The sequence below is a fragment of the Salmo salar genome, chromosome ssa07 (genome assembly GCF_905237065.1).
Source record: "Salmo salar chromosome ssa07, Ssal_v3.1, whole genome shotgun sequence".
In the NCBI taxonomy this organism is placed as follows: domain Eukaryota; kingdom Metazoa; phylum Chordata; class Actinopteri; order Salmoniformes; family Salmonidae; genus Salmo; species Salmo salar.
In genome coordinates, this window is record NC_059448.1 from 41,309,746 (window position 1) to 41,337,094 (window position 27,349).

A 27,349-nucleotide genomic window follows, 5' to 3' on the forward strand; every position below is an offset into this window, starting at 1 on the left:
TAGCACTACCGTCAGACCTTAGATTTACCGTTGTGTTATGTTTTTAAAATAGAGCAATGAAAGTGTTCATTTCCAAACACTGACAGAGTGTAACAACATAACTCAAAGTGTGAACCAGTATAGATACTGGCCCAGTGTTAAATTGAACACTGTCAGTGTTTGATTTAACACTGGAGTATTTGCTGTGTACAAAAAGCAAGGTATAGTCAGTCCCTAAGCTATAGCTAACGATACGTGTATGATCTGTGTAGTAATATTATTCGAATCAGAAACCCATTTGCATTGCTAGTTATAGCCTAATGTTAGCTAGCTAGCTAACATTGAACCTAGTTTGTTAGCTTCAGCCACCTGCCGTTTCATACTGCAGCTATGACAATGTTTGTGTTGGTAGTAGTATGAGTTGGGATTATGCCGGTTCATTGTTTAGCTAGCTAGCTAGGTACTTAGCTACATGTCTACACAAAAGACTCCACTTCGGACGGATTATTGCATGACCCATCAAATTAGCCAGGTGTGTCTGGGGGTGATTACGGCCATCTATTGTATTTCATGTACATGTGTACATATCTAGACAATAGTGACCCCTCCACTTAGCTAGATATGGCTGGGGGTGGTTATAGCATTTCCTTCACATGACCCATCAATTTAGACAAGTGTGTCGGGTAAGCGTCATCTAATAATGATCAAATATTTATCAAATACTTTTATCTGGACACTTTCTGTTTTTGATATTGCTAATATATAGTAACCACTTCTCTGTACCTTTTACATCTTCTGTATCCTGTGCAAGTGACAAATAGACTTGCGTGTTTACCACATGTCCTCACATGTGAATCCTTAAAGAGATGGGTGGGGCTAATGCTTAAGAGGGTGTGAACAATACTGAATGGGTGTAGACAAAGAAGAGCTCTCCAGTAGTTGTACCAAAACATTCAAGAGCCATTTTCTCAAAAGTGGTGTTACAAGTTTATCAACTTTCACAGCAGAATTATTTTCCCATTGTTCCTCATCTGCAGTGTATGATATACCATTTTCTACCTCTGAGTCTCTACTTTTATCCAATGTAAAAAACACCATTTCAAATTTTGCCACATAAGACCGTATCGAGGCGGTCGGTCACATATAGCCTACGGTGTGATGTGTACTATATAGGAAGACATTTAATAAAACTGTGATGTTTTAACTAGCAGGTTGACGTTTATTGTCATGAGTTTTGTCCTGAAAGCAGATCTGAGTGATTTCCCCTTAGATAGGCCAGCTGCAAAGTCAAAATTGGCTATATTGAAAAAAGTAATGAAAAGAAAATGAGGTTATTGGACTTAATTTAAGGTTAGGGTTAGGCATTAGGGTTAGCAGTGTGGTTAAGGTTAGGGTTAAGGGTTAGGTTTAAAAACAGATTTGATGACTTTGTGACTGTGCCAGCTAGTGATCACTCTGCAGAGCTTCCTCAAGAACAATATTCATCACGAAACCTGCGTTTAACTACCTCGTTATATCATAATATTGGTATTAGACGTTAAGTTATGCATGATGAGCAAATTAGGTAGCACCTCAAACGGCGATATGATACATACATTAAAAAACAGTATCCCTTAATCATTAGTTTGATGTTTTATGTAAATATTGTGCTATTTACATTACCATAGGGGTTCAGTGTCTCTCTGGTGGCACGTATAGGAACTGAAGGTAAACAAGGTTAAAACAATGTTGAGACCTTGTCAGGGTCAAATCAACTCTATTTCCCAGCTCAAACAACATAACCCAGGAATAATGACTGTAGGGAATCTAAGGAGAATTAGTCCTATTGAATATCAAAGAGAACAGGCATCACACACACAGGGATCTAAACTGGTTAATGAGGGGTTGGAGGTCCGGGGTGTGTACTCTCTGCTGAGTGTGTGGGTCACACACACCGGAGAGAGAGAGAGACACACACACACACACACACACACGACCCCCACCACCCACCCACACCTCTGAGATACACACAGCCACCCCTCCCCAGCCCCCCTGGAAGGGCCTGTCTTGTCTCTCCGTGCCCAGCCGATCCGTGTCGCTCCGCGTGGGCAGAGGTGCCAGGGAGATGCCAGGGCTTTGTGTGCCACATTGGATCAAGCTAATGTGGGTACGTAGCGAGGGTATCTCACCTCCCTCCTCTACCCCCCCTGCCACCTACCCCCAACCACCCTTCTATAGGATGATTGAAGAATCAACAATAGGTGCATTTTGATGCCATTGTACTCTACCCCTCCTCCTCCCACCTTCACCCCTCCTTTCCTCCCCTCCCTGTGTAGGCCATGTTGGCGATGCCCTCTGTGCCATCTGCAGTGCCCCCTGCCCCCTGGTCCTCCTCCACCTCCCACCCCTCCTACTCAGCGCTGGGTAGGCTTAACCATCTGTGTGCCAGTTTGTTCTCACAGTGAGGGTGGATAGAGGTGGGCCGAATGACTACAACAATACACAAATACATTGAGCTATACCATCTTGTAGACCTGCATATACAGACATATACAGTATTTACAGAATAACATTCTCAAGCTCTTACATACGTGTACAAACTCAAACATGCATAAATAAATGATACTCTGTGTACAACCACATAATACATAACAGATTACACATTTTCATCAAATGTATATACATTTGAATTTAATATCAATTTACAGCTAACTAGTACTTTATGCCGTCTTGTTTCGTTGTCTTTTATGCTTTGCCCAGAAAGCACATAGAACCACCTCAGCGAACATTAAGACACATTGAGCAAATACTGAAATCTGATGTAAATATGTTGTGTAAATAGGTGCAGGTTGTGGTGTAATTATCCCAGAGCTGGAGTCAGGCAGCAGTAAATGGTGGGTGTTAGACTGTAAAAGGTTTAGAGATGTTTCTCTATAGCTCAATGTGTGGCGCAAGGCCAACTGGCTAGTATCCATTCCTTTCCCCTCTTCTCCAAATCCTGTACACCTGAGGGTACATCTCCTAGCCTGCTGTCCCCTCACCCGCCCCCTCACCCCTCCAACTTACCCCTCCATCCTTGGCGTCCCTCCAGTCCTCCTCTCTCTCCTCAGGGCCCCAAAGCTCTGTCTGAACCCCTGAATCCCTGCCACGCCGTCACCATACCTCCATACCACTGTACCGCCGTACCTCCGTACCGCCGTACCACCATACCACCGCCATACCTCCATACCGCCATACCTCCATACCTCCATACCTCCATGCCACCATACCTCCATACCTCCATTCCACCATGCCACCATGCCTCCATGCCACCATACCGCCATACCTCCATACCGCCATACCTCCATACCTCCATACCGCCATACCTCCATACCGCCATACCTCCATACCTCCATACCGCCATACCACCATACCTCCATACCTCCATACCGCCATACCTCCATACCGCCATACCTCCATACCGCCATACCTCCATACCGCCATACCTCCATAACTCCATACCTCCATACCGCCATACCGCCATACCTCCATACCGCAATACCGCCATACCTCCATACCGCCATACCTCCATACCGCCATACCGCCATACCTCCATACCGCCATACCTCCATACCTCCATACCGCCATACCTCCATTCGACCGTGCCACCGTGCCTCCATTCCACCGTGCCACCGTGCCTCCATGCCGCCGTACCTCCATACCGCCATACCTCCATACCTCCATACCGCCATACCTCCATGCCGCCATACCTCCATACCGCCATACCTCCATACCGCCATACCACCATGCCACCATACCTCCATACCTCCATTCCACCATGCCTCCATGCAGCCATGCCTCCATGCCGCCATACCGCCATACCTCCATACCTCCATACCATTACAATCCTAATCCATGACTCTGACGGTACGCAGACCCCCCTCTGCCAAGGCAGACTCCCTCCCCCAGTGGGACTGCTGGGGCTTGGGGGCTCCACAGTACTGCTTCTATGAGCTTCAGGGACACCCACTCAGCCTGGCACCTAGTGCCAATCTCCAACCTCAGCCCACTAGTGCCAATTTCCAACCTCAGCCACCTAGTGCCAATCTCAGCCCCCGAGGAGGAGGCAGAAGGGCTGGGCAGACAAAGAAAGGGACCCCAGCCAGAGAGGAGAGGAAAAGGAGAAGAGGAGAGGAGGGTAGAGGAAAGAGGAGAGGAGACCTGTTCAGTATCGGACCTAGTCTCAGGGCATCTCAGCTCAGATCCCTCTCCATGCAGTTGTGTCTCACCCACACACTGAGAGACCCAACAGACCAACGCTGCCACAGGGCTCACATCTACAGCTTACCTCTACCATCACAGGTCCTATAGACAGTATATAGTAACATCAGAATCATTGTATCGTCCTGCGCATGGCCATGTTCTAAAGAAAAACTTGAATACACCCCCATCTCGAAGATGCTGCTGTTTAATATAGAGTTTATTTTAGAAATGAGATTATCTCTTTACTTAAAGAATATGGTTAAATGAAAAACAGTGAGTGACTGTGTCATTATTTGGAGAGACAGTAGCAGCTTGAATCGAGTCTCCCAGTGCCTGGAGCTGTAGAGCTTGGTACACGACGGTCTCCTGTGCTGTTGTTTCCCCCAGATGGACTTTTCAAAACGCTCCGCCACAAAGCATACTGTAGAAAATCACTTCAATACCGCGAGCAGCCTCTCTCTCCTATACTACTGACAGAATACACACACACACGCACACACACGCACACACACACACACACACACACACACACACACACACACACACACACACACACACACACACACACACACACACACACACACACACACACACACACACACACACACACACACACACACACACACACACACACACACACACACACACACACACACACACAGACTGCTCAACTGAAACACATCATTTGAAGGGGTTTGTGTATGATGTGCAATACAAACAAAGTGCAGATTTGGTTTTCTAAAGATGTGCTGTGAAACAATGTCGTCTTCGTGTGGAGAAGACGCCAAATCCCACTGGCTGGATGAATAAAGTCACTCAGAATCCTGGAGGCGGTGTGTGTGTGTGTGTGTGTGTGTGTGTGTGTGTGTGTGTGTGTGTGTGTGTGTGTGTGTGTGTGTGTGTGTGTGTGTGTGTGTGTGTGTGTGTGTGTATGCATGTGTATGTGTGTTGTAGATGTACAGATACTTTGAGATAACGACTAAGAGAGACAAAACACATATAAATGATCTTATATTATCTTAGAGGTGGGGGCTGGGGGGGGAAGTGTGTGTCTGTGTTTGGGGGGTGTTTTATTCTTGACGCGGAGGGACAGACAAGGAGGTCATTACTAGGGCCTCCTGCCGAGCTCCATCACATCTCTAATGGTGCAGAGAGATCTAACACCTCCACACTCATTCTTCTATCCTCCATCATCCCTCCTTTCCCATATCCTTCCCGCTTTATTCCCCCTGTCACATACCTCTTAGCGCACCGCTCTCTCTACACACACACACACACACACACACACACACATACTCGGTACAAACGCATTTTCCACCCGCTAAACAGCTCTTGTAATGCACAAGCTGAAGTGTGCTGTTGTTTGTCACTTGTTTGGTAGGGCAGACAGAGTACTTGAGACGGTGAAGAGCTATTCTATCAACCGTTTTCTCAGTCTGTTCCATCAGTTGTGTCCGAGTCCAATTTGTCCCAGGTAAAAGCTTCCTATACTCTGACTCAGTCTGACCTCTCAGACCAGGGAGGTGTGTGGCTCTATATCTACATGAAACTGGGCAGCTCTTTGGAACAGCAGTGTGAAAGTAGTCCTCTTCTCAAGGCTCTCCTTCTCAAGGCTCTCCTTCTCAAGGCTCTCCTCCTCAAGACTCTCCTCCTCAAGACTCTCCTCCTCAAGACTCTCCTCCTCAAGACTCTCCTCCTCAAGACTCTCCTCCTCAAGACTCTCCTCCTCAAGGCTCTCCTCCTCAAGACTCTCCTCCTCAAGACTCTCCTCCTCAAGACTCTCCTCCTCAAGACTCTCCTCCTCAAGGCTCTCCTCCTCTGCTCTCCTCCTCAAGGCTCTCCTCCTCTGCTCTCCTCCTCAAGGCTCTCCTTCTCAAGGCTCTCCTCCTCAAGGCTCTCCTCCTCAAGACTCTCCTCCTCAAGGCTCTCCTCCTCAAGGCTCTCCTCCTCTGCTCTCCTCCTCAAGGCACTCCTCCTCAAGGCTCTCCTCCTCAAGGCTCTCCTCCTCTGCTCTACTCTCTCTCCTCTCCTCCTCAAGGCTCTCCTCCTCAAGGCTCTCCTCCTCAAGGCTCTCCTCCTCAAGGCTCTCCTCCTCAAGGCTCTCCTCCTCTGCTCTACTCTCTCTCCTCTCCTCCTCAAGGCTCTCCTCCTCTGCTCTACTCTCTCTCCTCTCCTCCTCAAGGCTCTCCTCCTCTGCTCTACTCTCTCTCCTCTCCTCCTCAAGGCTCTCCTCCTCAAGGCTCTCCTCCTCAAGGCTCTCCTCCTCAAGGCTCTCCTCCTCTGCTCTACTCTCTCTCCTCTCCTCTCCTCCTCAAGGCTCTCCTCCTCTGCTCTACTCTCTCTCCTCTCCTCCTCAAGGCTCTCCTCTTCTGCTCTACTCTCTTCCCTCTCCTCCTCAAGGCTCTCCTCCTCTGCTCTACTCTCTCTCCTCTCCTCCTCAAGGCTCTCCTCCTCTGCTCTACACTCTCTCCTCTCCTCTCCTCCTCAAGGCTCTCCTCCTCTGCTCTACACTCTCTCCTCTCCTCTCCTCCTCAAGGCTCTCCTCCTCTGCTCTACTCTCTCTCCTCTCCTCCTCAAGGCTCTCCTCCTCTGCTCTACACTCTCTCCTCTCCTCTCCTCCTCAAGGCTCTCCTCCTCTGCTCTACACTCTCTCCTCTCCTCTCCTCCTCAAGGCTCTCCTCCTCTGCTCTACTCTCTCTCCTCTCCTCTCCTCCTCAAGGCTCTCCTCCTCTGCTCTACTCTCTCTCCTCTCCTCCTCAAGGCTCTCCTCCTCTGCTCTACACTCTCTCCTCTCCTCTCCTCCTCAAGGCTCTCCTCCTCTGCTCTACTCTCTCTCCTCTCCTCCTCAAGGCTCTCCTCCTCTGCTCTACTCTCTCTCCTCTCCTCAAGGCTCTCCTCCTCTGCTCTACACTCTCTCCTCTCCTCTCCTCCTCAAGGCTCTCCTCCTCTGCTCTACACTCTCTCCTCTCCTCTCCTCTCCTCCTCAAGGCTCTCCTCCTCTGCTCTACTCTCTCTCCTCTCCTCCTCAAGGCTCTCCTCCTCTGCTCTACACTCTCTCCTCTCCTCAAGGCTCTCCTCCTCTGCGCTACACTCTCTCCTCTCCTCCTCAAGGCTCTCCTCCTCTGCTCGACACTCTCTCCTCTCCTCCTCAAGGCTTTCCTCCTCTGCTCTACTCTCTCTCCTCTCCTCAAGGCTCTCCTCCTCTGCTCTACACTCTCTCCTCTCCTCAAGGCTCTCCTCCTCTGCGCTACACTCTCTCCTCTCCTCCTCAAGGCTCTCCTCCTCTGCTCGACACTCTCTCCTCTCCTCCTCAAGGCTCTTCTTCTCTCTCTTTTTCTCCTTCTCTTCTTCTCCTCCTCCTGTTCATGTCTTCTCTCCTCTCCTCTCCTCTCCTCCACCGAAGCTAGCCCCAATCAGTGTGTCCTCTAAAGGCCATAGTGAAAAGCCACTGTACATAATGAAGAGGTTTTTATTAAGGAGAAAGAAGGAGAAGCTCTGTTGTTTCCTTCCGTCTTTGTGTGAGAAGTGAAGAGGGAGGGATACTGTAGGTAGGATGGATGTTGAGCTTGTTCTCTCTGTGTGTGTGTGTGTGTGTGTGTGTGTGTGTGTGTGTGTGTGTGTGTGTGTGTGTGTGTGTGTGTGTGTGTGTGTGTGTGTGTGTGTGTGTGTGTGTGTGTGTGTGTGTGTGTGTGCGCGCGCGCATGAGTGGGTCGCTGTCTATGTACATACACACATGCTTTGTCAATCATTTACCTTTTATTTATCCTCTTTTAGAAACATTCATTAACCCTTTGTTGACATGAGAGTCCTTTTCAGTCACTGGCTGTATTGTATTGCTGTGTTGTGTGTCTGACACAAAACACAGCTAGATTAATTATTTGTCAGTCGCTAAAGTTTGACAATGACTAACGAATATGAAAAATAGCTCTATTTATTATTGCAATAATGAACAATTAGAGGTGAATAAAAAGCAAACTAATTAGTAACAGGCTAGGAAGGCACTCACAACAATATGTCTTGGTAATCCATTTTCTAGTCTGTGAAGTCATCTTAAAAAACAAACTTTATTTAACATTAAAGGGAAGTGCAAAGTGTTGTTGGGGCTGGGTTACAGACAGTTGTGTTTGCTGTTTAACTGGGCTGGGAAGTTCTAATATTCTTGATCAGAATAGTGACAGAGAGCATAGAATAGTCATAGAGAGAACACACACAGTCTCCTAGTTTAGCCTACTGTTTATAGCCCAGTCAATTATAACATATAGAGGACTATTCAGCTGCAGAGTAGAATGTCTGGCCATGTTGCTGCAAAGGGACTATCAGACAAATGGACAGAAAGATAGAGGAAGAGAGACACAGAGAGAGAGACGGGCAGAGAGAAAGTGGGGTGAGAAAGAGAGAGGGGAAGGAGAAAGAGACGTCGGGAGAGAGCAACAGAGAATGATCTTATCACTCGTCATCCTCGTCTTTCCCCACTGACATTCAGGCTTCTTATGTTGCCTAAGTGTCTGTATGGGCAGGGATAGCAGAGGCCACATCCTATTAGATCAATATCCTTAGTGTTATGACTGAGTTTAGAGGGCTGTGTGGTGATGTCTGCTGTCTGTGTGTCTGTCAATCTGCCCGTCTGTCTATCAGGCCTGGGTCTGGTTAGTATGTGCGTGCATACAGCCACTGTGGGCTCTCCTGGCAGAGAGAGATAGCAGGCTATCTTAATGGTTTCTCTCCACTGCCACTCAACCTTCTGAGAGCCACGTCCTCCAGTCCTCCTGTGTGTCTGATAAACCCACATCACAGGACTCTCACTGTCTGTCCCTCACTGCCCAGCCCTGAGCTCTGGGTCTGCTCTGAGTTCTTATACAGGATGAGGAGAAGAAGGAGAGAGAGGAAGGAGGGAGGGAGAGATGGCGGGAAAGATGTCTGAGGTCTCAGGTATTGACACCAGAGCTGACTCCGGGACAAGGAGAGAAGGAGGGAGGCGGCAGGAAGCGAGGGTGTTTTCCTGTCATGGTCACATCAAATCAACATGTATTGGTCACGTACATAGTTGAGCAGATGTTATAGTAGGTGCAGCGAAATGCCTCTGTTACTAGCTCCTAACAGCGCCGGAAACAAATGTCAAACTAAATAATCATCAAATAATAGTACAAAAACAATAATCAACACAAGAAAGCAAGAAATCATGGGTGACAGGACAAATCCACTTAAAAACCCAAATAACACTTTATCAGTAATCCAAAAGCAATATATGCGAATGTAACACATGGGATATGAGCCTGGTGTCTCCCATGGGAGTTAGACCAAGAGGAAATTCCCACTTGGACCAAGGGCAGACACTGGTTTACAGTTTACAGCTACGTCATCACGTGACCATAAGTAACCGATGCATGTCCGCTACACGTACAGTATATTAGAATGAGCTACGCTATGTATATAAAAGTATGTGGACACCCCTTCAAATGAGTTGATTTGGCTATTTCAGCCACACACATTGCTGACAGCTGTATAAAACCGAGCACACGGGCATGTAGTCTCTATAGGGGCGGCAGGTAGCCTAGTGGTTAGAGCGTTGGACTAGTTACCGAAAGGTTGCAAGCTCGAATCCCTGAGCTGACAAGGTAAAAATCTGCTCCTGAACAAGGCAGTCAACCCACTGTTCCTAGGCTGTCGTTGAAAATAAGATTTTTTTCTTAATTGACTTGCCTAGTTAAGTAAAGGTAAAATAAAAAACAGACAAACATTGACAGTAGAATGACCTTACTGATGAGCTCAGTGACTTTCAACGTGGCACTGTCATAGGACGCCACCTTTCCAAAAGTCAGTTAGTCAGATTTCTGCCCTGCTATGTCTGCCCTAGTCAACTTTAAGTGATGTTATTGTGAAGTGGATATGTCTAGGAGCAACAACGGAAGTGGTAGGCCACACAAGCTCACAGAATTGGACGGCTGAGTGCTCTAGTGAGTCGTGTGTAAAAACCATCTGTCCTCGGGTTTCAACACTCACTTCCAAGTTCCAAACTCCCTCTGGAAGCAACGTCAGCACAATAACTGTTTTTCGGGAGCTTCATGAAATGGGTTTCCATGGCCGAGCAGCCGCACACAAGCCTAAGATCTCCATGCACGATGCCAAGGGTCGGCTGGAGTGGTGTAAAGCTCGCCGCCATTGGACTCTGGAGCAGTGGAAACGTGTTCTCTGGAATGACGAATCACACTTCACCATCTGGCAATCCGACGAACAAATCTGGGTTTGGCGTTACCTGCCCAAATGCATAGTGCCAACTCTAAAGTTTGGTGGAGGAGGAATAATGGTCTGGGGCTGTTTTTCATGGTTCGGGCTAGGCCCCTTAGTTCCAGTGAAGGGAAATCTTAACGCTACAGCATACAATGACATGCTAGACGATTCTGTGCTTCCGACTTTGTGGCAACAGTTTTGGGATGGCCCTTTCCTGTTTCAGCATGACAATGCCCCCGTTCACAAAGCGAGGTCCATACAGAAAGAGTTTGTCGAGATTGGTGTGGAAGAATTTGACTGGCCTGCACAGAGCCCTGACCTCAACCCCATCGAACACCTTTGGGATTAATTGGAACGCCGACTGCCTAATCGCCAAACATCAGTGCCCAACCTCACTAATGCTTTTGTGGCTGAATGGAAGCAAGTTCCCGCAGCAATGTTCCAACATCTAGTGGAAAGCCTTCCCAGAAGAGTGGAGAGGCTGTTATAACAGCAAAGGTGGGACCAACTCTATATTAATGTCCATGATTTTTGAAGAGCAGATGTCCACATACGTATGTTTAGAAAACAGTACATGAATGCATAGTGTGAAAAACAGTATAAAAGAAACGATCCAGTGTTTAATATCTCTATATACAGTGGGGTCCAAACTTATTGACACCCTCAATAAGGATCAGCAGCAATGACTGCAGCAAAGAAATAATTAAAACACTGAGCCATATTGTATGCCCCAAACAATTGGGAAATCTAGACTCTGTGTACATAGGGCGGCATTCTCTAAGGTGCTGATTTGTTAAACATGTTGTTGAACAACAGCAGAGCAACATTATCCGTGCAATGACCTCCACCCTAGTCTCCATCCCTCCCTCATTTCTCCTTCTATTCCCCAGATTGAGTAGAGAGGGACATGGAGGACAGAAGGCGAGGGTCAGACTGCTTGTTCTAATGGCCCTGATGTGTGTGTGTGTGTTTGTGTTTTTTTGTTGTTTTGTGTGTGTGTGTGTGTGTGTGTGTGTGTGTGTGTGTGTGTGTGTGTGTGTGTGTGTGTGTGTGTGTGTGTGTGTGTGTGTGTGTGTGTGTGTGTGTGTGTGTGTGTGTGTGTGTATGTGTGTGTAAGTAATGTTGAGGAAGGGGAATGTTTACTGCCTGTCTCCTGCAGACCCTGTGATCTCTGGGCCTCTAATGCACTACAGCTGTGAGGGTCGACGACACCGGGTCTCTGATGAACGGCTTCATTGTAATGACCCCTGTGTGTGTGTGTGTGTGTGTGTGTGTGTGTGTGTGTGTGTGTGTGTGTGTGTGTGTGTGTGTGTGTGTGTGTGTGTGTGTGTGTGTGTGTGTGTGTGTGTGTGTGTTACGGATAACTCCTCACCTCTCCTGGTCTACGCACTGAAAACATAATTCATTTTAGGTCACGGCTCAACTTCTGTATTTTACGTTCGTTGAAACCATCTCTTATTATTCTTAATCTCCTAGCGCTGTAAATCATCAAAAGTAGCATTCTAAATGGATTCAATGTTTTCTAACACCTTTTGTTTCACCTCAGATGAATACATTTTTTAATTCTCTCCCGTGTTGCTGTTGTTACCTTTTTCTGTTGTCTTTTACCTTTCGCAGAACAATACCACCTCCATCTCTCTGTCTCGTTCCCTACTGCAGCCTTGGCATTAAGGTTCTCTAACATGTTTAACGAGGAACAATGGCTACCTAAGAGTAGCTCGTTAACGAGACACTTGAGAAGGATGAGTTTCTGCGTTCTTCTCTCGTTGTAAAATGACATCCTTGTAGTCGTATTCAACAACGCTTTTCAAGATGATTCCACGCACTTACACACACACGTACTCACAAACACGCAGTGGTGCAAAGTACTTAAGTAAAAATACTTTCAAATACTACTTAAGTTGTGTTTTGGGGTATCTGTACTTTAATTTACTATTTGCATTGAACAAAAATATAAACTCAACATGCAACAATTTCAAAGATTTTACTGAGTTACAGTTCATATAAGGAAATCAATCAATTGAAATACATTTGTTATGCCCCAATCTATGGATTTCACATGACTGGGAATACAGATACAGTATGCATCTGTTGGTCACAGATACATTCAAAACAATGTAGGGGTGTGGATCAGAAAACCAGTATCTGGTGTGACCACCATTTGCCCCATGCAGCGCGACACATCTCCTTCGCATAGAGTTGATCGGGTTGTTGATTGTGGCCTGTGGAATGTTGTCCCCCTCCTCTTCAATGGCTGTGTGAATTTGCTGGATACTGGCAGGAACTAGAACATGCTGTCGTACACGTCGATCCAGAGCATCCCAAACAGCTCAATGGGTAACATGTCTGGTGAGTATGCAGGCCATGGAAGAACTGGGACATTTTCAGCTTCCAGGAATTGTGTACAGATCCTTGTGACATGGGACTGTGCATTATCATGCTGAAACAGGAGGTGATGGAGGCGGATGAATGGCAAATTGCCGTCAATAAAATGAAATTGTGTTCGTTGTCCATAGTTTATACCTGCCCATACCATAACCCCACCGTCACCATTGGGGACTCTGCTCACAACGTTGACATCAGCAAACCGCACAACACCATACACACTCTGCCATCTGCCCGGTACAGTTGAAACCAGGATTAATCCGTGAAGATCACATACAGTTGAAGTGGGAAGTTTACATACACTTAGGTTGGAGTCATTAAAACTCGTTTTTCAACCACTCCACAAATGTCTTGTTAACCAACTATAGTTTTGGCAAGTCAGTTAGGACATGTTCTTTGTGCATGACACAAGTAATTTTTCCAACAATTGTTTACAGACAGATTATTTCACTTCTAATTCATTGTATCACAATTCCAGTGGGTGAGAAGTTTACATACACTAAGTTGACTGTGCCTTTAAACAGCTTGGATAATTCCAGAAAATTATGTCATGGCTTTAGAAGCTTCTGATAGGCTAATTGACATCATTTGAGTCAATTGGAGGTGTACCTGTGGATGTATTTCAAGGCCTACCTTTAAACTCAGCGCCTCTTTGCTTGACATCATGGGAAAATCAAAAGAAATCAGCCAAGACCACCTGAAGGTACCACATTCATCTGTACAAACAATAGTACGCAAATATAAACACCATGGGACCACGCAGCCGTCATACCGCTCAGGAAGGAGACGCATCCTGTCTCCTAGAGATTAACATACTTTGGTGCGATAAGTGCAAATCAATCCCAGAACAACAGCAAAGGACTTTGTGAAGATGCTGGAGGAAACAGGTACAAAATTATCTATATCCACTGTGAAACGAGTCCTATATTGCTCCAAAACTGCCATAAAAAAGACAGACTACGGTTTGCAACTGCACATGGGGACAAAGATCGAGCGTTTAGGAGAAATTGTTCTGATGAAACAAAAATAGAACTGTTTGGCCATAATGACCATCGTTATGTTTGGAGGAAAAAGGGGGAGGCTTGCAAGCCGAAGAACACCATCCCAACCATGAAGCACGGGGGTGGCAGCATCATGTTGTGGGGGTGCTTTGCTGCAGGAGGGACTGGTGCACTTCACAAAATAGATGTCATCACAATGCAGGAAAATGATGTGGATATATTGAAGCAAAATCTCAAGACATCAGTCAGGAAGTTCAAGCTTGGTCGCAAATGGGTATTCCAAATGGACAATGACCCCAAGCATACTTCCAAAGTTGTGGCAAAGTGGCTTAAGGACAACAAAGTCAAGGTATTGAAGTGGCCATCACAAAGCCCTGACCTCAACCCTATAGAAAATGTGTGGGCAGAACTGAAAAAGCATGTGCGAACAAGGAGGCCTACAAACCTGACTCAGTTACACCAGCTCTGTCAGGAGGAATGGGCCAAAATTCACCCAACTTATTGTGGGAAGCTTGTGGAAGGCTACCCGAAACGTTTGACCCAAGTTAAACAATTTAAAGGCAATGTACCAAATACTAATTGAATGTATGTAAACTTCTGACCCACTGGGAATGTGATGAAAGAAATAAAAGCTGAAATAAATCCTTCTCTTTACTATTATTCTGAGTTTAAATATATTTGGCTAAGGTGTATGTGGACTTCCGACTTCAACTGTATCTCCAGCCTGCCAGTTGCCATTGAAGGTGAGCATTTGCCCACTGAAGTCGGTTATGACGCCAAACTGCAGTCAGGTCAAGACCCTGGTGAGGACGACAAGAACACAGATGAGCTTCCCTGAGACGGTTTCTGACAGTTTGTGCAGAAATTCTTCTGTTGTGCAAACCCATAGTTTCATCAGCTGTCCGGGTGGCTGGTCTCAAATGATCCCGCAGGTGATGAAGCCGGATGTGGAGGTCCTGGGCTGGCGTGGTTACACGTGGTCTGCGGTTGTTAGGCCGTTTGGACGTACTTCCAAATTCTCTAAAACGACAGGTGGCTTATGGTAGAGAAATGAACATTCAATTCTATGAAAACAGCTCTGGTGGAATTCCTGCAATCAGCATGCCAATTGCACAGTCCCTCAAAACTTGAGACATCTGTGGCATTGTGTTGTGTGACAAAATTGCGCATTTTTGAGAGTTCTTGTATTGTTCCCAGCACAAGGTGCACCTATGTAATGATCATGTTGTTTAATCAGCTTCTTGCTATGCCACACCTGTCAGGTGGAAGAATTATCTTGGCAAAAAATAAATGCTCATTAACAGGGATGTAAACAAATTTGTGTGCAACACTTTTTGTGCGTATAGAACATTTCTGGGATCTTTTATTTCATAAGACCAACACTTTACGTGTTGCGTTTATATTTTAGTTCAGCGTATATTTTTTGACTACTTTTAGTTTTACCTCACTACATTCCTAAAGAAAATAATGTACTTTTTACTCCATCAAATTTTCCTGACACCCAAAAGTACTTGTTACATTTTGAATGCTTAGCAGGACAGGAAAATTGTCAAATTCACACACTTATCAAGAGAACATCCCCGGTCATTTCTACTGCGTCTGATCTGGCAGACTCACTAAACAGAAATGCTTCTTTTGTAAATTATGTCTGAGTGTTGGAGTGTGCCCCTGGCTATCTGTAAAATAAATAAAAATGCCACCTTTCAGTAAGTATAATTTCCGGACTATTAAGCGCACCTGAATATAAGCCTGAATTTAAAAAAATATATTATTTTGAACATAAATAAGCCGCACATGTCTATAAGCCGCAGGTGCCTACCGGTATATTGAAACAAATGAACTTTACACAGGCTTTAACGAAACACGGCTTGTAACAAATATAAATAGGCTTTAACGAAACACGGCTTGTAACAAAAATAAATAGGCTTTAACGAAACACGGCTTGTAACAAAAATAAATAGGCTTTAACAAAACACGGCTTGTAACAAAAAATACAAAATTAGCAGTAAGCTTTAGTTGTCTTTTTGCACTGAGTCAATTCCTCACGCTGCTGTTTCCAATGTCTTATCATCGACTCATTAAGACCAAGCTCCCGGGCAGCAGCTCTATTTCCTTTTCCAACAGGCAGATCAATCGCCTTCAACTTGAAAGCTGCATCATATGCATTTCTCCGTGTCTTTGCCATGATGAGGGTGACAAAATGACTACCGTAATCAGAATGATGGGAAGTTTGAGAGCGCTCGATTTAATCTAAACAGTAAACAAAAAAGTTGTTTGACCTTAACCCGTTCGGCAATTTTATTGGTCTAATGAAAGCTTCATGCCGCCAAAAAACTGAGCACGTCACAGAATGTGTTTTTTTGTAGAACATTTTTTTGAAAGGGGGAAAAATCCATATATTAGCCGCGTCATTGTTTAAGCCGCGAGGTTCAAAGCCTGGGAAAAAGTTGCGGCTTATAGTCCGGAATTTACGGTACTTTTGATACTTAAATATATTTAAAACCAAATACTTTAAAACTTTTTCTCAAGTAGTATTTTACTGGGTGACGTTCACATTTATTTGAGTCATTGAAGGTACCTTTACTTTTACTCATGTATGACAATGGGTACACGCACACACTCACACACACAAACACACACACAGACACACACACACACACACGGATTCATCATCATAACAAACAGCCATGAAAACTTTCCACCAGGAACTGAGAGTTAGCTAAGGTCCATTGGAGTCTTTATGGGTCTCATTCTGCATACAGTTAATCTGTATAATAAAGCAGTTAGGTTGTCTGTAATACACAAACAACGTTATCATTGGGTTTGCAGCTGTTTTGCAGCAGAGGTCAAGGAGAGATGCCGTCTCCAATCCTGAGGACCAATTTACTCCCTGAATGAGATTACATCTAACCTCCAGATATGTTTTTCTTCATTTTTCCTGAAGAATTAGATTAAACTAAATAGAATCATAATGACAGTTATTGTTGCTGCTATTGCCATGTCCATAACTCTATATTTTATTTATCAAATAGAGAGGATAGGTATGTGTGTGAATTTGGGCTTGTGTTTCTGGTGAGGTTTTTGTGCTTATTTGACAGTAGGAACAAGCAGACGAACAAGACAGACAACCCTGTTACACAATATTCATACTTGGATAGACAGATTTTGTTCAGGTTATGCATTAGTGTGTGTGTGTGGGTGTGCCTGCAAGCATTCAGGCATTTGTCACACATTTATGTGCGCTAGTGTGTGTGTGTGTGTGTGTGTGTGTGTGTGTGTGTGTGTGTGTGTGTGTGTGTGTGTGTGTGTGTGTGTGTGTGCAGGAGCGTGCACGCCTGTGTGTGTGTGTCTCCACTAGCATATGTGCTTGTGTGTGTGTTGAGTACAGATGGAGTGATGGCGTGTTTAAAGTTTTCCAGGCTACTGTGTTTCAGGCTGTCAGGTTTGTTTTTCTTTCCTCCAGAACAATGGCTGATTGGCTCTGTCTGTGACACACAGACCACACACTCCTAATAGTGACTGACAGCGCTAAGGGCTGTCTGCCTGCCTGCCTGCCTGACACTCACACACTCAGTACCACATGCACACACACACACACACACACACACACACACACACACACACACACACACACACACACACACACACACACACACACACACACACACACACACTCCAAATTCTCCTTCTTCACACTTACTTACTTATCAGATGTGTGTGTGTACACGTGTGCGTGCATGTTTGTGTGTGTGTGTATTTGAACTGTCAATAACAATATAGGATATGTAGGACATATTTTTTTCTAATCTTGTTTAAGCTTGTTTTTGCATATTTGATTAAATTCATTTATAAACGTTCTGATGTTTCCTTCATTCTGTATAATATGTTGTTCCATTGAGAACTAATGCAAAGAGTCCTCTGTACTGAGAAAGGTGTTATACTCTATAAAGGCTATTACAGTGTTATAATCATCCTTATCACTATTATGAATACTCAGAATGGAAGAGCAGGACTTGTGAAAAAGACTGTATCTGGGCAGATTTATTTCACAGTAAGAAGGGAGAGAAGAGACTCTCAAAACTTGTGAAAGAAAATAAAACCCATGTGGTTTCATGTAGACAAGAGTACCGAAGACTGAGGTCCAGAGAGGTGACTGGAGTGGAGTGTTGAGAGGATTCTATACCAGTGGTGTGTGTGTGTGTGTGTGTGTGTGTGTGTGTGTGTGTGTGTGTGTGTGTGTGTGTGTGTGTGTGTGTGTGTGTGTGTGTGTGTGTGTGTGTGTGTGTGTGTGTGTGTGTGTGTGTGCATGCATGTGTACAGAGCTTAAGGAAGGGGGCAGTGTTTGCTCTATGGAAGCAACCATCCCAACGGCCACAGCCCCTCCCCTCACACTCACAAACTCTCTCTCTCTCTCTCTCTCTCTCTCTCTCTCTCTCTCTCTCTCTCTCTCTCAATTCAATTCAATTCAAAGGGTTTTATTGGCATGGGAAACATATGTTTACATTGCCAACGCAAGTGAAATAGATAATAAACAAAAGTCAAATCAAATCACTTTATATTTGCCACATGCGCTGAATACAACAGGTGTAGACCTTACAGTGAAATGCTTACTTACAAGCCCTTAACCTAAAATGCAGTTTTAAGAAAATACCTGAACAAAAAAAAAGTAAGAGATAAGAATGACAAATGATTAAAGAGCAGCAGTAAATAACAATAGCGGGGCTATATACAGGGGGTACCGGTATTGAGGTAATATGTACATGTAGGTAGAGTTATTAAAGTGACTATGCGTTGATAATAACAGAGAGTAGCAGCACGACTGTCTTGGTGTGCTTGGACCATGTTAGTTTGTTGGTGATGTGGACGCCAAGGAACTCTCAACCTGCTCCACTACAGCCCCATCAATGAGAATGGGGGGGTGCTCTGTCTTCCTTTTCCTGTAGTCCACATTCATCTCCTTTGTTTTGATCACGTGGAGGGAGAGGTTTTTGTCCTTGCACCACACGGTCAGGTCTCTGACCTCCTCCCCATAGGCTGTCTCGGCGTTGTCGGTGATCAGGCCTACCACTGTTGTGTCATCAGCAAACTTAATGATGGTATTGGAGTCGTGCCTGGCCGTGCAGTCCTGAGTGAACAAGGAGTACAGGAGGGGACTGAGCACGCACCCCTGAGGGGCCCCCGTGTTGAGGATCAGCGTGGCGGATGTGTTGTTACCTACCCTTACCACCTGGGGGCGACCCGTCAGGAAGTCCAGGATCCAGTTGCAGAGGAAGTGTTTAGTCCCAGGGTCTTTAGCTTAGTGATGAGCTTTGATGGCACTATGGTGTTGAACACTGAGCTGTAATCAATTAATAGCATTCTCACATAGGTGTTCTTTTTGTCCAGGTGTGAAAGGGCAGTGTGGAGTGCAATAGAGATTGCATCAGCTGTGGATTTGTTGGTGTGGTATGCAAATTGGAGTGTGTCTAGGGTTTCTGGGATAATGGTGTTGATGTGAGCCTTGACCAGCCTTTCAAAGCATTTCATGGCTACAGACGTGAGTGCTACGGGTCGGAAGTCATTTAGGCAGGTTACCGTAGTGTTCTTGGGCACAGGGACTATGGTGGTCTGCTTGAAACATTTTGGTATTACAGATTGAAAATGTCAGTAAAGACACTTGCCAGTTGGTCAGCGCATGCTCAGAGTACACGTCCTGGAATCCGTCTGGCCCTGCAGCCTTGTGAATGTTGACCGGTTTGAAGGTCTTACTCACATTGGCTGTGGAGAGCGTGATCACATAGTCGTCCGGAACAGCTGATGCTCTCATACATGTTTAAGTGTTACTTGCCTCGAAGTGAGCATAGAAGTTATTTAGCTCGTCTGGCAGGCTCGTGTCACAGGGCAGCTATCGACTGTGCTTCCCTTGTAGTCTGTAATAGTTTGCAAGCCCTGCCACATTCGACGAGCGTCGAAGCTGGTGTAGTACGATTCGATATTTGTGTATGGACGCTTTCCCTGTTTGATGGTTCGCCGGAGAGCATAGCGGGATTTCAGATAAGTTTCTGGGTTAGAGTCCCAAACCTTGAAAGCGGCAGCTTTACCCTTTAGCTCAGTGCGAATGTTGCCTGTAATCCATGGCTTCTGGTTGGGGTATGTACGTATAGATAGATAGATAGATAGATAGATAGATAGATAGATAGATAGATAGATAGATAGATAGATAGATAGATAGATAGATAGATAGATAGATAGATAGATAGATAGATAGATAGATAGATAGATAGATAGATACATAGATAGATAGATACATAGATAGATACATAGATAGATACATAGATAGATACATAGATAGATACATAGATAAAATTGAAATAAATAATAAAAAATGAACAGTAAAAAGTTTCAAAGGAATACAGACATTTCAAATGTCATTATGACTGTGTACAGTGTTGTATCGATGTTCACAATGTATCTCTCACACACACACACACACTGTGCCGTGCTCTGCGCTGGCCCTTTAAGAGCTGAGCCCATCTCTAACAGCTTACAGGGAGGGGAGGGCAGGAGGAGGGACAGAGACAGAGGGAGGGAGGGTGTGAGGCTGAGTGTGTGTGAGCGCTACAGAGAGAGAGAGAGAGAGAGAGAGAGAGAGAGAGAGAGGAACAGTCTCCGTTGTCTCAGAGGTTGAAGGATCAATAGAGAGGCTTGTTGTGGCGGTTGTGATTCTGTTCCATCTGTGTGTCGGAGCTGCATGGTGTTAGAAGGAGGAATCCTAGTTCCCACAGACCTATTCCAGCATGCTCACAGACCCTGAGCTACCTCAGGAGTTTAACAGGTACGTACGCTCTTACTCTCTCTCACACACACACACGCACGCTCAGACAGACCGCGGGGAGAGAGGGACGACAGGACTGTGAGGGAAAGGGAAAGAGGCAGGGAGGGAGGGAGAATGAGAGAGCTAGTGTTTTGTTGTTGTTGAAGTGTTTGTGAAGGAGAAAGTGCTGCTTGGTGTAAAACTGTTTGCTGAAACAAAATAGTGTTTGCGGAGTTCCAAGGCTTTAATAGTCTGTTAGATAGATAGATAGATCGATAGAGAGAGAGAGAGAGAGAGAGAGAGAGAGAGAGAGAGAGAGAGAGAGAGAGAGAGAGGTAAAGGAAATTAGATTATGAGAGAGGGAAAGATAAAAAGTTTGTTTGGCTGTCCTGTGCCTTTTAGCGATACCAAGCTTGAGCAAACTGGTTGTGTGTGTGGTGTGTGTGTGTGTGTGTGTGTGTGTGTGTGTGTGTGTGTGTGTGTGTGTGTGTGTGTGTGTGTGCGTGCGTGCGTGTTTGTGTGTGTTGTCCAGCTGTGGTAATCAGAGTGACACTGAGAAGTGATCTGTGACTTTGGCCCTGCTCTCCCTCTCTCTCTCTCTCTCCCTCTCTCTCTCTCTCCCTCTCTTCCTCTTTCCCTCCCTCACTCTCTCCACTGCACACGTTCCAGTTTAACTAAGTTGTTCATGTCAACATGTTCATTGCCGTGTTCAAGCAGCAGTGTTACTCACTGTCTGTCTATCTGTCTATGTGGGTGTGTACGTGTGTGTGCGCGCGTGTGTGTGTGTGTGTGTGTGTGTGTGTGTGTGTGTGTGTGTGTGTGTGTGTGTGTGTGTGTGTGTGTGTGTGTGTGTGTGTGTGTGTGTGTGTGTGTGTGTGTGTGTGTGTGTGTGTGTGTGTGTGTGTGTGTGTGTGTGTGTGTGTGTGTGTGTCTGTGTGTCTGTGTGTGTCTGTGTCTGTGTCTGTGACAAACGTTATGTTCTTACTCTGTTTCTATGTGCTGAGGTGAGAGCGTGAACAGTGTGATTCAGTTTGACAAGAGTTTCTCAGAAAGTTCCCATTCACCAGCTAACTGCCTGACTGCCATATAATCAATCTGCAGTTCACTATTCAGAATGCCTGGCAACTAGTTGTACTTCTGCTTTATCTGAGGGGCTATTTTGAGACCCTGAGATAAGAAAGCTCACATTCATGTCGAGATGCTATCGAACAAGAGCAAATTGTTCAGGGTGGGAGAATTGTTGGGTTGTTTTTACAGAATCCACTCATGGTATATTCCCGTAGATGAAATAGAACACAAACACAGTAAACGTTAAAAGCCTACATTTAAACAAAATGTCCAATCTTTTATTTGTAGATCATGAACTAAAATTTGGGATTGTTTTTCTGTCGTTACAGCCACAGCTGTCTGTTGAGAGGGTTGATGTTTTTTTTAAATTAGTTTTATTCCAACTTTATTTAACCAGGCAAGTCAGTTAAGAACAAATTCTTATTTACAATGACAGCCTACGTTTTCCTCTGTTGTGTGAGAGAGGTGGAAATATTCTGACCGATTTACAGTTCGCGTCAACAACAAAACGGGCTTTGCTGGGGAATAATGGCTGTTTGATGTTAATGCCCTGAAAGAAAGATTACCCATAATACCCTGTTTTAATGCCAGTATTTTTTGATACACGCCCCTCTCTCACTTGACTTTTATTGCATTAAAGTACTGTACTGTTTCGCCAGATGAAACTAATCTTTTGTTTGGAGATAAACTCTATGGGTTTTAACCCTGAATTAAGAACACATTTATATGTCCCAGTAATGTGTTTTTAATAAGTCATCTATCCGCAAAGAGGGGAAGAGAGAAAAGATAACAACAGCAAACTATGTGTTAGTAAAAATGTAAAGGATTACATGTAAAAGCAGAATGTATGGAGATAAATGCAGGGATTACAGTGACTTAGAAAACGTCTGGTTGAAAGTCTGCTTTCCAGTAATGTACTCTATCAGTGGATAAGGAAGGAAGAAAGGGCGAGCTGTGCCGGCTCGTGTATGTTTAGACGGTGTAGTGTGTATTTATGACTGTGAGGCTCTCTACAGTGTGTGTGTGTGTGTGTGTGTGTGTGTGTGTGTGTGTGTGTGTGTGTGTGTGTGTGTGTGTGTGTGTGTGTGTGTGTGTGTGTGTGTGTGTGTGTGTGTGTGTGTGTGTGTGTGTGAGAGAGAGTTGTGCATTAGTCTCTTCAACGCAGAGGGAGAGCGAGTGTATGAGTGCAGTGTGTGTGTGTGTGTGTGTGTGTGTGTGTGTGTGTGTGTGCGAGACATATCATCATCGGTCCTGATGCTTTCTGTTCCTGCGTCTCTGTAAGTGTTCACTTTTCGTTCCTTCTCTCTCATCCCTCTCTCCGTTCTCGTTTACCTTCGCTTTTATCTGTTTTCTGCTTCAGTTATGAGTTATCAGGAGAAGAAAAGTGAGATACAGACAATTACTGTGTGGGAAAGCACTTTCTACTCTAATGTTGCTGGTTTATAGCAGCTTTAAAAGTTCTGTCACAATAACACAGTAAATGTATGTTCGGTACAGTGCGTAGGGAAATGAGCTGAGCTGGCCATGTGACGTGAAGAAATTCTCCTTCCTTTTTATATGTCTCTTGATTAGTTTGAGATGTAATTGATGGAAACAAGATGAGAATGGTTTGTTTTTAGGAGCTTTCTCATCCAGACATCGTTCATTAACGGTGAATGAACAGATTGAGATATTAAATAGATTGACCGATGCAAGAACATTCATGTTCATGTTACATTTTGACTGGATTGGTTTAAGTACAGAGTAAATCACCAGAAAACGTCATACTATTTACAGTCATTTATGCTGAGTAATATTTAAATATACGATGATGATGATGAATATATTATTATTATTATTGTTATAATTATACACCGCGTGTATGAACGTGATTATTACAATGTCATGTTATTATTGTCTTTGTAATATTGTACTTAAGTTGTTGTATATCTTGGTATTATTATGAATCATTCGTAAGTTTTCTCACTGACATTTTGTTCAGTTGTGAAAATAATAGTGATTTGACGGCTTGTTCAGATACGTTGACAGCTTCACTAAGAACGTCTATGATGCTTGTATGACATACTGAAACAGAGGGATTTCTCTGACATAGCTGTGGGATGAGTGTATGTGTGTGAGTTATCTGACAGATTCTGTGGTCAAACTGACAGATTCCACAGGGAGAGAGAGAGAGAGAGAGAGAGAGAGAGGATAGAGTGGAGGTATAGAGAAACAGAGAGAGAGAGAGAGAGAGAGAGAGAGAGAGGATAGAGTGGAGGTATAGAGAAACAGAGAGAGAGAGAGAGAGAGAGAGAGAGAGAGAGAGAGAGACGAACAGAGAGAGGGTAACCGAAAGAGAGACACCGAAAGAGAGGAAGAAAGAGACAGATAGATAGAAAGAGAGAGATGCAGAAATAAAGGGAAAAGAGCGAGATTGATCGTAAAGAAGGGGCAGAGAAGAAGAAGGGGACTCCTAGGGGTGCTGAGGGGTGCTGAGGGGTGCTGAGGGGTGCTGAGGGGAGCAGTGTGGAACTCTCACTCTCTACCATTTGTCCCTGTGGGTTTATTGGGGGGGTCGTGGTGTAATGTCGCATTTTATGAGTGGGTCCACACCGGTTGTCTAAACACCTAAATGTGCCTTATTAGTAAAACTGCAAAAATGGTTATACAAGAACACTTCAATGGTTTGTGTTGATTTCTGCTGCTAAGATAATAATGTAGAAATGTGGTAGAAATGTGTATTTAAGTGTGTCGTCATCGCATTGGTATTGCATTGAAATACATGATGGGATATTATTATAAAGTATGACAGTGGATTTTAATTGCGGTAGTGTAATTTGTTACTGTTTGAAACTTTTAAATTGAATGGAATTAATTCAGGAATTAAGGGAATCAAAGTGTGTAATGTGAATTCAAGTTGAATAGTATTGAATTGGATTTATGTAGCATTAACTAGAAAAGCATTGCGGATTAAAATGGTTAAGTGTTTTAAAGGGATAGGGTGGCGTGTTACGGACTGTTTTGAGAAAGCGGGGTACAGTGTGTGTGGGTGTGTGTGTGATTGAGTGGTGTGTCCGTCTGAACACTAATGCAGACCTTGTCCCCTCACTCTCTTTCTCTCTCTCTATCTCTCCCTATGGCCTCTCTGGGCCTCTTTCTCTCTCTCTCTCTCTCTCTCTCTCTCTCTCTCTCTCTCTCTCTGTCTCTGGGTCTTTCTCTCAGACTGGTTCATTGTCTGGCCCATATTGTCAGTCCCCGGAGCGGCTTGATAACCGTGTCTCCATGTTGGAAAAAAGAAAGAAAGACAGAAGAATACCAGAGCAGAATGCTAAAGGACCTCCCTCTCTCTCCCTCTCTCTCCCTCTCTCTCCCCCCTCCGCTCTCAACCCACAGACCTCCCCAGTGCTGTCAGCTGACCTCTCTAACAGCCAATCGGTGACTGGTAAATTAGTCTCGGTAGATTGGAGGCGAAAGCGCAGAGGACTTAAACTTTTCTCTGGCCGCCCCACTTGTGTCCCTCTGTGTGTGTGTGTGTGTGTGTGTGTGTGTGTGTGTGTGTGTGTGTGTGTGTGTGTGTGTGTGTGTGTGTGTGGGTGTGGGTGTGTGTGTGTGGGTTCATTGAGGGGGGCTAACGAGAGATGAGTCACATGGCTAGGGGTTAGAGGTCAAAGGTTAGGGCAGACTATTGCATCATGGTCGGTCGGAGTAATAAAAGTCAGAGGCTGTTGACTCTGAGAGGGGAAGAAGCCATGCGAAGTCCTGGGATTCTCTCATTCCTGTGTCCTCTGTCCCTCCTTCCCGCCTTCCATCCCCCTCTCTCTCCCTCTTTCCATCCCTGTGCGCCCCACAATGACAGACAGTGTTAGTCTCTTTGGCCTTACCCAGGGTGGTACAATAGCAACTCTGTGTCTGCAGGTAGGGAGGGGGACGGGGGGAAAGGGGGAGGAGGGGGAGTGGGATGGGAGGAGGGGGGTCAAGGGAAGGGAGGAGGCTATTTGGGTGAGGTGGGAGAGTTTCAAAGTACGGGGCAAAAGGGAGAGCCCAGCTGTGAATAAGTGTGGGTATGTGGATGTGTGTGTGTGTGTGTTTGTGTGTGCTTTCGCCAGTCTGCGTTTCTGTTTCCTTGTGTGTGTGTGTGTGTGTTCGTGTGTGTGTGTGTGTGTGTGTGTGTGTGTGTGTGTGTGTGAGAGAGAGAGAGAGAGAGAGAGAGAGAGATAGAGTGTTCAGTCTGTCCTGTTGTTTCTCTTCTATCCGTGGGCCACTCCAGAGAGCTGAGCGAGACTCGTGTTTTTTACAGGGAGCCGTAGAGAGTGACTGAGACAAATGGACAAGACTTTTTATGGATGAACTGAACAACTGGAGTCTAAACAGTGAGCGTCACACAATGGAAAATCTGTGTTCATCTGTCAATAAACATTACTGATCTACTTCTTCCCTCATAAACACCAGGGAATAGGTCTGAAAAGCAACGGGGACGTTGTCGTTTTGCCGTTTTTCTCCCTCCAAAACTTTTCTCACGGCCTAGCCCCGCGACTCTCAGATCAGCCAGCCCAAAAAGAGAGCGAGAAAGAGGGAGTGACCGAGTGAATGACTGGCGGTCTTTTTCAGTCCCATTTCACTTGCTTTATTTTCCCCAGCTAACCCTCATATGGAAGCTCTCCAAGGTAAAATGTCAGTGAAAATCACAGCGTGGTGACTCAGTCTAAAGAAATAAATAACTATTACAACAACATGACGAAGTATGCAGACTGCTGCAATGAGCAGTGATGACTAACTACAGCCCAGGCAGAACAGAACAGAAGAGTGTGTGTGTGTGTGTGTGTGTGTGTGTGTGTGTGTGTGTGTGTGTGTGTGTGTGCGCGCGTGCGTGCGTGCGTGCGTGCGTGAAGGAAGCACTTGAGGACCACAAACTACATGAGCTGGCCCATGCCTTCTGTCCTCCCTGACAGCACACACACACGTACTTGGGACTACAAACATCGGCTGTGTGTGTGATGACATTGATGACAGTGACATTAGCCACTGTCTTATTGCCTTTTGTGGTTAATCTGGACAGGAAACGTGGTCGCTCCCTCAGCCTCCATTTCAGAGAAAAGAAACAGAGGGTGCTTTGTGTGTGAGAGTGCGTCTGTGTCGGTGCGTCATGTTAGCATACAGTACATCTGCAATAATGTCACAAGGTTTCTCTCAATCCTTTATATGCTCTCCTCTTGTCATCACCCATATGACATTGAGCAGGTAACTGGAACTGAGTAGATAGAATGACAGCCAAGTCAAGGAGATTGGCTGGTGTGTGTGTGTGTGTGTGTGTGTGTGTGTGTGTGTGTGTGTGTGTGTGTGTGTGTGTGTGTGTGTGTGTGTGTGTGTGTGTGTGTGTGTGTGTGTGTGTGTGTGTGTGTGTGTGTGTGTGTGCCTACTAGCCGACTAGCTGAAATGGCTGTACTAGCCACCACAATAACCAGGGAATATCATTGACTCCATTGAAGTGTGGAGTCCTTAAGTCCACTAGCTTATGTGTTCCCTTTCTCCTGTTGCAGTCTCACTGTTCCCCCTGATAGACAGCCTATTAATAGATATTAGGCAATATCCTTAAGAGTCAGACAAGACACAGGGAGGAGGAGGAGGAGGAGGGAGGAGTAGGGAGGAGGAGGAGGAGGAGGGAGGAGGAGGCGGGGGGACAAACAGCTGATTGTGT

General features: G+C 45.2%; 1 protein-coding gene across 13 annotated transcripts in view; it reads left to right on the forward strand.

Annotated features, from left to right (window-relative positions):
* LOC106609328 (transcription factor SOX-5) overlaps positions 1 to 27,349 on the forward strand; it is a 309,409-nt gene that overhangs the window by 185,153 nt on the left and 96,907 nt on the right. For 12 of the 13 annotated variants that reach the window (XM_014208018.2, XM_014208021.2, XM_014208022.2 and 9 more), the window contains exon 1: positions 20,412 to 20,628. The exons of the other annotated variant lie outside the window; for it this stretch is intronic. In XM_014208018.2, the coding sequence (XP_014063493.1) occupies positions 20,591 to 20,628 (38 nt within the window). In that variant the 5' untranslated portion in view covers positions 20,412 to 20,590. Of the gene's footprint in view, positions 1 to 20,411; positions 20,629 to 27,349 lie in introns of those variants that run through there. 13 annotated transcript variants of the gene reach the window in all.